Genomic DNA, 10,000 nt, shown 5'->3' on the forward strand with positions numbered 1-10,000 from the left:
CGATGGTGTGGTTTTCAGAGTATGACGCATTGCACTCTCTATGTATCTATGTAGCGACACTCATTTCTGCAGTAGACAGGAGACCTTTTTTTATTTTCATAATTTTTTTTTACGTCACTGACCACAGCAACCTCTTGTTTGTTTTTTTTACCTTTGACGTTTTGGTTCCCGAGTTCCTGATGCCGTACAGTCCATCCTGTGGGGGGACGGGGCTCTCTTTGAACAACCTGCAGGTACACCCATCACAGGTGACAGGTTATCGATAGAGACACATACCTTGAAAACATTATCACATGCTAAATATCATGTCTTTTATTTCAGATTACTTTATCGCTATGAACCGTGATGAAGTACTGCTGCAAATAAGAAAGACTGACCCAGAATACATATGCTACATGTCTACTTCACAAATAAAAGATGTCGAAAAAATTATTGCACGCACTACATCACTAGAGGGCAGGCATGTTTTGCAAAGTGGCAGAGCTGCGCCCTGCTAAAGGAACATTTCAGTTATTTAACTTATATTACAAACAAAAAGTGTATCCATCTTACTTTTCTACGAAGCTGGATTCAGTCGTATCGATGAACACGGAGTCTGGCAGCTGCATCTGCAGATAGAAAAACCTGGTTAAACACAACTTGTTTACTAAAGCACTGATATTGGCTCAAATATAGGTCATTAAGATATTGAGATTTAGAAATGCACAAGATGCCGTTTGAGAAATGTAATTGTTTCTCGCAAAGATTTGTAAAAATGTTATTTACAGGTATATGTCTCTGTGACCTCGTACATTATTTTCTTGTAATGCCACAAGAATTTAACCCAGTCATCTACACTTTTCAAGCAATTTTCCAATATCGGAATAAAATCATGAGTCTTGATAGAGTAGGGGTGTGGTCTTTGTCTATCTAGACCAGGAGTGTTAAATTTCACCAAGGGCCACACTGGAAAATGAGAATCACATCAAGGGCCAGACATGTCAGGTTTATTGCATTTATGTCATTGAAAAAGTATTGTATACGTCTTATAAAGTCTTCTCACTTTCAGTTTGGAGGACAACAATGTCAAAGAAAATGCCAAAAAACGTCGGAATAAACGCCAAAAATGTAGGAAAAGAAGATACAAAAGTGCCCGTGAGTTACGACTTCAAGTCACGACTTGGTAGCGTTCGAGGCAAAGTCACCAAAAAACCCTTCTAGCCAGTGTTAGCGTTAGCTAGCGGCTAACCAACGTTGACGTTAGCAATCTGCTAGCTGATACTAGATTTCTAGTCTGTGACATATTTCGGGCTTCATTAAAAAAAAACCTAACCTGTAGTAGTACACAATCGTATGTGTACTGTTTTGATTACAAGGTGTGGAATTACTTTACGTTGCCTATTTATATATATTTATTTATATTTCTCAAGATGTAGCCCGGATGATACCGGATAAGCGGATGAAGATGGATGGATGGATGGAAGATGTCTGTACAGCATCAATAGGGGTCGCCATTGTTGTTTATGCGTGTGTGATGTCAAAACTGTAACTGGGAGTAAAACCATCTGGTACGTGTTCACAACGAGTAAGATAACCCAAGAGGTTGCTAGGAGACACTGGGCCCCCCAGAGAAAATAGCCCATGACCACATAGCTAAACCCAGCATTTTGTGTAGGTTGTGCACCGTCCAGTAAACGTGACAACGGTCTGGGACAAAAATATCTTGGTGAATAAGCCACATTTAACTTAGAGTCTTGTGGTCCGCACGCGGAATAACGCATCTATACATGATGTGTTTGAGAGGCCCGTAGTGAAAGGCTCTCTTACATTCTCGTAGTCATCATCCGACTCGTATCCTCCGCTGGGTTTGGAGTCTCGTTTCATCCTGAACTCCGTGGGCGTCTCGTCTCCCAACGAACGGAAGCTCTGGCCGTCTGGAGATGCTCTTCTGGGGAGAAACCAAAGTCTTAGTGCTGCTGCTTCAACCACATTCACCTTTTTGTGTTATACATCTGTTATTTTGTGTTCTTCAAATTCAACTTACTGAAGGGGTGTGCCTGGCTGCTTGGGCTTGGCTGCAGGCAGCGAGGGTTTTAATGTTGGCGGAGGAGGTTTAGGTACAGCTGGCTTATTTAGTAGTCCAGCTTTAAGTAGAGGAGGGATTGGAGGGTGGCAAGGCAGTGGGGGGTGACTGGGGGGCGTCTTGTTGAGTGACAGGGCTTCTGACTTCACAGGTCTGAGGTTAGCCCCTCCAATATTTACCTGAGGAGGTAGGCTCGGCTTGCCGCGGGGGTTGCTCATCTCCCGGTGGTGGTTGCTGCACATTGATTGGCTCCCTAAAGCATTAAGGGAGCGGTGGGAGGGACCATTGAGGGCCATCCTGCTCTCTAATTGGTCACAGATGGGCAGAGTGGCGGGGGTTTGGACCGATAAATTCGGCAGAGGCCTCCAGTCTCTCTTATCGTTCCCGGGCCCCCCCACTGATGTCACCCTGCTCTGCAGAGTTTTCTTTGCGTTGGGGGGAGGAGGAGGCGGCGGGGGGGGGATTGGACCTGTGCAGGTGGGGGGCAAAGGGGAGAGGAGGGGGCAGGCCTTTGTTGGGGTCCTTCAGTATGGAGGGAGTGGGCACAGAGGGCGGGGTTTTTTTGGGGAGTGAGGTGGTCAGGATTTTGTTTTGAGGCGGGACGGCAGGAGGCGGGCCTTTGTGGAAACCTGGATGGGAGTCTTGACGGAACTGGGATCCTGCCGGCACTGGGGGAGGGGGGTAGGAGGGGGGCGGCACCGTGGCTCGACCTGAAGAAGTAAAAAAAAAAAAAAAAAAAAAAAAAATCAGACTAGTTCTTTATTTTGGTTAAAGATTATCTATTGTACTCTGACTTTCCCTATATGTCCAATAGCTACTGATAATTTGTAGAATGTCATTTGAGGCTTAATAAATTTTCAATTTTTTTTAATAGATTTTCCTTGAAAAAGTTACAGATTGTTATAAAAGTGGTTTTCAGCTGGTGATCAGAATACACTTTAATAACTAATATCAACTAGCGTGAATCTTTTAATACATGTTAAATCAACGTTGTTTTTTTTACGGTCACACAGTATTTTTGCTAATTGATTTTCATTTAAATTTTAAAGTGTATATTTAAAATACAATCTTCACACATTTTTAATACTCACAAAACGTATCGGATGTGTTTAAAAATAACAAAAAATGACCACAACTAAAATATCCAAAAGATGCGTGGGTGTGTTTATGTGTACGCTTCCAGTTGCAGTTCTCTTATTCTCCTCGCTTCCTTCAACCAAATCATTTTCCCCCCAGCTTGTAGTTCATTTACAGGAAGTCGTAGTTCGTATGATAAGCAGTGCGGGACAAAGACGCTGTGACCTTTGACCTCATTACCGTCAGTTCTCATGTCAGAGAGTCAGATGGTGTGCGCACAGTATGTGTGGTGCGTTACCTGTCGATGTCGGCGAACTTTCGGCGTCTGGCTTCAGATAGTCTTCCTCATCGTCATCATCGTCATCGTCGTCCTCCACATAATCTGCACACAGAAGGTAGAGATGCCACAGGGTAAGAACGCGCCGGAAGAATCAGTGTGTTACGCGTCTGTAGGTTGGGGGATGTGTGGGATTTGCGCCTTTCTGGTCTATCTATCCCTGCCTGTGCTGAATTATTTTTATCCCTGGTGGGTAAAAATGTACTGTAGGTGGGTAAAAATGTATAAATATGTATTTGTGAACTGCGCTCTCTGGCTAGAACGCACTGTATTTTATGTTGACACCACATTGTGCCATTTCATTTTGAGATTACATACCATTGAATATCGAAGTGCACAAATGTTGGAAGGAGGATTTAATTTTTGCATGTTTTGTTTTGTTGTGCATGATCAAAGAAAAACAATCAAATTGCACCCTGAGGGTATGTATTCATTGAGGTGGACTCACCGTCTTCTGCGTTATTGAAGGGTTGCTTAATATCCATGGGCTTCTCAATGGTGCCATAGAAACTGTCGGCATCTGTGTCTGAGTCACTATGGCGACAAAGAAAATGTTACCATGAATACATAAAGTAAAAAAGGTTAAAAACATCAAGTGAAATCGGATTTTATTGGCCAAATAGGATCATGACATTTTTTTGCAGGGTGTAGATGGATATGAATAGCCACTAGTCTGCTAGAGTCGCAAAGATTAATCGGTTAATTATTAACTATTAAAGTAATTGGCAACTATTTTGATCATCAGTTGATTGGACTACGCCATTGCACATTTCTTTTCAGTTCAATTGTGCTTTGGGTCTTATATCGTATATAGTTTATGCTTTAACTGTTTTATAATATCAACATAACTACTTTTCATCTATTTAATACTTTCCGTATCACACATGGTATGACAGTTACGAGTCCACAGGGTATCATTACCTTGAAATCTGGGACTCTTTTCTGTCGTTATAGTGATCTATCTCCCTTCGCAGGTATCGCATCCATTTCTGTAAAAACAGAAAACAAAACAATAATATCAAGTATCAAGAATTTTGGCAATTGAAAGGACAATGTGTGACTTTAGCCCCTATAGCCTGTCGGCTCATACAGGGCTAAAAACACAATTGGAATTAAAATTAAAATTCATTCTATAACATGGACCCATGCCATGTGTGAAATGGCACTAAAAATAGTAGTATTAGTTATTATGATGATTATATCATCATTAAAAAGGCATACAAGTTATTTTGGAAACTGAAAATGTTGAATTGGCAAGTGTTTAAGTGTTTGGCAATTTTGTGAACTATGCATGCACGCACACACACAAACACACACACACACACACACACACACACACACACACACACACACACACACACACACACACACACACACACACACACAGTACATATGAGTAATATGTGTGGTTGTTCTCACCCTCCTCTCGTCCTCGCTGGCTGCAGAGAAAAACCACGTCCTGTGTTTCTTACTGAAATGGACGATCTTAAAAGGAAACACATTACTGGACGTTGTCTCCTCTGCTGCTCTCATAATTCTGTAGAAGGGGAGATATGAAGGAAGAAATATTTCTATCCACGAAGGGAAATGTGCTAATTTCAAGTATGTTTATGAGCCTGAATCCATCCTTGTGATAGTAAGAAAATAACCCTAATGAGCTGCTGGTCTGTCCCGTAGATAGGGTGGGGTATTGTTCAAAGATTTTTGATACTGGTTGCAACACCGATACATTGACTTCTACACCGGTATCTAATCAATTCTTTTTCAATACAGTTTTTTTTTTTTCAGCTCCTTTATATCTATGTGATGCACTTTAGTCAATCCTCTCAAAATACGACAACACATGTGTGTCCGGGCTGCTTCTACGACGTGTGGACAGCCAATCAAAAGCTTGACCAGATCTTGGTAGAAGCATGCTTCATGCTCATTGGCCTATGTCCCATCCGCTAACACAGAGGGGGCGGGGTTTATGACCTTTACTGCAGCCAGCCAGCAGGGGGCAATCAGGATGTTTTGGCTTCACTACCACATGTCTATGCACAAATCCCTGGTTGTCATCAATACACCTATGCTATATTAGTCATTTTGTGCTACAACAGGGTACAAAATCATGTATTACTTTCCTACAACATTACTGATTAAGCAGCTGAAGATTTTTCACTGACCTGTTGTAGCCGTTGAGAGAGAATGCCCCCTGTGGTGCGGGAGAGGTGCTGCTCTTAAAGTAGTAAACACAGCACTTATGGATGATGATGTACCTCAGTGGCCCTGTAAGACATGCAACAGATATTAGTTTCCATCCATCCACCTGCGTGATGAAAGTGAACATGGTTTGACTGAGGTGTAAAAGTTGCTGGCTTTTTAAATTAATGCAAAAAAATAATTGTAGAGTACACTACATTGTCAGATCTTCTGCTCATTGTGTCCACCCACACTTAATATTTTCAACATGAACTCACATTTCATAAGGCTGAACTGGCTGCCTCCCTTCTTGTGGAGGTATCCTGAAGTGGAAACTCCTCCCGGCATGGTGAGGAGGTTCTGCGCCCCGATGGCTCGCATCGGCACTGGCCAACACATCTCTGGAGATGACATGGTTCTACCAGAGAGGAAGACAGAGGCGACGTTGTTTTCATTATAGCATCACTGTGTGACAGATCATCTCAGGAGTCGCACAAGATCATGGAAATGTAGGCTTGAATCCCGGCAGAAACAACAGAAACTCTGTTCTTGTGATGAAGTTAGTTTTTGCGGATAAAAGAATCCAGAATCCAAGAATTCAGAACCATAACCACTGTGTTACCAAATTTGCTTCCTAACCAGCTAAGCTTTCAGGTATGTGGGATACATTTTATTTAAATAAGTGGAGTAGTTCCTAAAAAAAGAAGTCAAAACCTTAAAATAAGCCCTATCTTACAATGTCTTTTAAAATATGTATCTGCCCTGGATTGGGGTTAGCAGTGAAAAAATACATTGTTCCTCAGTCTCCTGTAAGATTTAAAAAGTACAAACTCAAACACGTTATAACTCTTCAAAACACAGTATTAGTGTCCAAATAGGGGGGTATTTGTAATCCCCGTGTGCTACTGTTACCGTTAGTTGACAAAAGACAGATGCTTCACCAGACAAGTGTCATTGGTACATTGGTATCAATACAACTTTGATATCATTTATACATAGTCCTATGTGATAGCTTGGCCTTCACCCTCACACTCAGTTCTGGCACCCCACAAGGCTGCATGCTGAGCCCACTACTGTACTCAATTTATACACATGATGACTGCACAGCAAGCCATACCTCCTACTCTGTTATTACATTTGGTGGGACTCATCTCGGGAGAGGATGAGTCTAAAACAAGGTTCAGAAACAGCAACAACCTGACGCTACATACAAAACCCCAAACAATAGCTCATCCAAGAGTTCATGAAGTGCAGAGCTGATCCCCCTCCCATCTCCAGAAATGGAGACTGTGTGGAAACAGTTCACAGTTTTTGAATTCCTGGGAATCCACAGGAGATATCAGGAGATATCTCTCCTGGTTTCCCAACACCACAGCTGCTGTCAAAAAGGCACAGCAGCATCTATCAGTTATGTGGAAAGCTGCTGGCAGCCTCCTACCACTCTGCAATAGAGAACATCACAACATGCCTCACAGCGTGGTATGCTGGCTTTTCAGCAGGAGTCAAAAAAGCATTTCAGAGTTTCATCAACACTGCCCTCGCCCCTCAATCCAGGACAATTCTAACACCCGCTACCTTTCCAAAGCAATATACATCATTAAAGACTGTTGTCACCCTGACCACCATCTCTTTGATCTCCGGCCCTTAGGGTGACGCTACCGGTCCATCAGAACATCTTTTCTTTCCTAAGGCCATCCAAACTCCACCACATGGTTTACATGTTATTATTGTTAATACATTCATTTTCTGTGCAGTATTATATTATTATTAACATCTGTGAAATATACTTATTATCACAACCTAACTGCTATTTTATAATGAATGTTGGTTGTTGAAGGAATGTTTTTATCTTCTATATACGGATGTGTGCAATCTAGTTTCTTCTAAGCACCGCTGGGAGGGGCATTTGCAATTTTGTTGATTCATTGTAAAATAATGACAATAAAGGCATCTTATTGGATCTTTTATGATGGATATTTGAGCTATGACAAGGTGCAAACTTACTTATACTTTATACCAGGGCTGTAGTCAAGACCCCCTTAGTCGAGTCCAAGATAAGTCCAGGACCAGGACTAGTCGAGTCCAAGTCAAGGCCGAGTCCAAGATAAGTCCAAGACCAGGACTAGTCGAGTCCAAGTCAAGGCCGAGTCCAAAGAGGTTCGAGTCCGAGTCAAGTCCCAGTCCAAAGAGGTTAGAGTCCAAGACAAGACCGAGTCCAGGACAGAAAAAAAGGTCTTATGCAAGACAATCACTTTGGGTTTCACTTTCCCTCCAATATTATTATCAACATAATAAAGACACCTGGACTCGGTCGAGACCAAAAGCCCAAAAGCCATATCTGGCAAGACCAGTGACAGAGACCGAGACAAGTCCGAGTCCAAATACTAGCGAGTCCGAGATATGTCCGAGACCATAAAAAAAAGATCTTGAGTCCGGACTCGAGTCCAAGACCGGACTCGAGTACTTCAGCCCTGCTGTATACCTCCTTACAGGCTCCTGTGAGGCTGTGCTGTATTGTTTCAGGCTGTCCCGCATATGAGTTAACATGGATTGAGACTGGAAATGTTTGATTGTTAATTTAAAGTCCTCAACCCGAGATCACACCGTCAGACACATTCAGACCCAACACAACCTGCTTGAAAATCCAGGACCAAATTCTCACATTGCAACTGCTGCTATGACCGTGCCGACATAATCTCTCTCTCTCTCCCTCTCAAAAGCAAAACAGAAATCTGAACTGACTTGATGTTGTCTCTGCATTTATCCCATCCTGACTAATGAGGAGCAGTGGCTATGGCTGCCATAGTCCGGTGCCTGGGATTCTCCAGTTGTTATGCCAGTACCTAAGTAAAGAGAAGGGTAGTCTATATCTTTGACGCTCCACTTGCGGAATTGCTCCGTTGCTGACGAAAATTCCACCAGATTTCACTCTTTTATATCTGTCGGCGTTCTAACCTCTGGTCGATTTCTGAGGACTATGGTTAACTACTCCTCAGATCTCTACAGGGTAAATCCAGAAAGCTAGCTAGACCAGTGTTTCTCAAACCTTTATATATATATCATATGTATCATATGGGGTAAGACCCCATCAGCTAGATAACTCTTTCTCCAGCTTTGGTCAGTCCAGGGCAGGATTAGCAGGGAGACTTCTTCTAGACGAGGGACACTTGTGGAATACCTGCAGAACAGGGACAGGAAGTAGTACAGTAGTACTTTTGGAGCTAATGGTCGACTAGTGGCTGTTGTAGCACTGTTTTGCCATTGACAACGAGCTAGCATGCTACGGTTAGCCACCTCGTCTCTAGTGACGTAGAAAGCCGTGCAGATGTTGAACAGCTCACCCGGAGACTGAAGACAGAGGACATTCAGAAACCGGATCTCACTCAAAACACCATGGATAGTTTTCCAAGTTTTGATGCGTGTGGAAGCACCAGAGACACAAAATGACACCCCAAATCACAGAAAAGGGGATTTTTGTCATAATATGGGCACTATAAGTAATTATGCCAAAAAATCCTCACATTTTAGAAACAGGAAACGATCCAAACCGCTGTCTTCATCAACCACGTGTTTCATGGTCTAATCATTTCAGTTGGACGGGTAGTTTAATATGTAATAAAACATCACATTTAATATACTACATGTGTATAAATTTATTTGTAAAGTAACTAAAGCTATCAGATCAATGTATTGGAGTAAAAAGTCCAATATTTCTATCTGAAATGTACTGGAAGTTAAGTAGAAAATGGTATTAAAAGTGGTACCTCAAAGCTGTACTTAAGTACAGTACTTGAGCAAATGTACTTAATTACATTCCACCACTGGGTGTGTGTATTCACTGATATGCTTATCATGAACACAAAGTTGCATGCAGTTAAGTTTCCAAAATTCCAGTTATCATTTTCAGAAATGGATAAAGTTATTGGATGGATGGATACCCAGAATCAGAAAAGGATTTATTGGCTGATGCTATGGCCAGTAACAGTCCTCCTGACCTGCTCAGGCGTTGCCTACCTCCTGTTGAGCCTCCTGTTGATGCTCTGAACAGCAGCGCTGTCCCTCAGCAGGCCTACTGTGGACGCTAACACTGTGGACGCTAACTCCGGCAGCATGTCCAAGACAGAGACGGCCGACAGACAGCCGACTGGACTCAAACTCCTCTCTCTGTCCACTGTGGGTTCACTGTTGCGTCTCATCAGATCCAAACTGAGAGGGTTTTGTCTGGCTGCTTTTCTGCCTCCTCTGATCACACTCCCTTTTCATTTCTCTCTCTGATGATCACTCTTTCTCTCTCTCTCTCTCTCTCTCTCTGGCTGCCTTTGATGATGTTTATCTCTCTTGTC

At 42.5% G+C, this 10,000-nt stretch overlaps 1 protein-coding gene and 1 long non-coding RNA gene across 2 annotated transcripts in view; one reads left to right on the plus strand and one right to left on the minus strand.

Moving 5' to 3' along the window:
- Positions 1-9,999, minus strand: part of sh3bp2 (SH3-domain binding protein 2) — a 12,817-nt gene extending 2,818 nt beyond the window's left edge. The window contains 12 exon segments of the mRNA XM_032539402.1: positions 152-227; positions 553-608; positions 1,807-1,927; positions 2,024-2,527; positions 2,529-2,772; positions 3,438-3,521; positions 3,925-4,010; positions 4,398-4,465; positions 4,896-5,013; positions 5,642-5,744; positions 5,936-6,075; positions 9,672-9,999. Of these exon segments, the coding sequence (XP_032395293.1) occupies positions 152-227; positions 553-608; positions 1,807-1,927; positions 2,024-2,527; positions 2,529-2,772; positions 3,438-3,521; positions 3,925-4,010; positions 4,398-4,465; positions 4,896-5,013; positions 5,642-5,744; positions 5,936-6,075; positions 9,672-9,853 (1,782 nt within the window). The 5' untranslated portion in view covers positions 9,854-9,999.
- The window catches only part of LOC116704179 (uncharacterized), a 16,328-nt gene continuing 15,369 nt past the window's right edge, over positions 9,042-10,000 (plus strand). Inside the window, exons 1-2 of the long non-coding RNA XR_004335608.1 lie at positions 9,042-9,154; positions 9,416-9,417. This is a non-coding gene — a long non-coding RNA (uncharacterized LOC116704179). The remainder of the gene's footprint in view (positions 9,155-9,415; positions 9,418-10,000) is intronic.

This window comes from Etheostoma spectabile, chromosome 16 (assembly GCF_008692095.1).
Source record: "Etheostoma spectabile isolate EspeVRDwgs_2016 chromosome 16, UIUC_Espe_1.0, whole genome shotgun sequence".
NCBI classification, from domain to species: domain Eukaryota; kingdom Metazoa; phylum Chordata; class Actinopteri; order Perciformes; family Percidae; genus Etheostoma; species Etheostoma spectabile.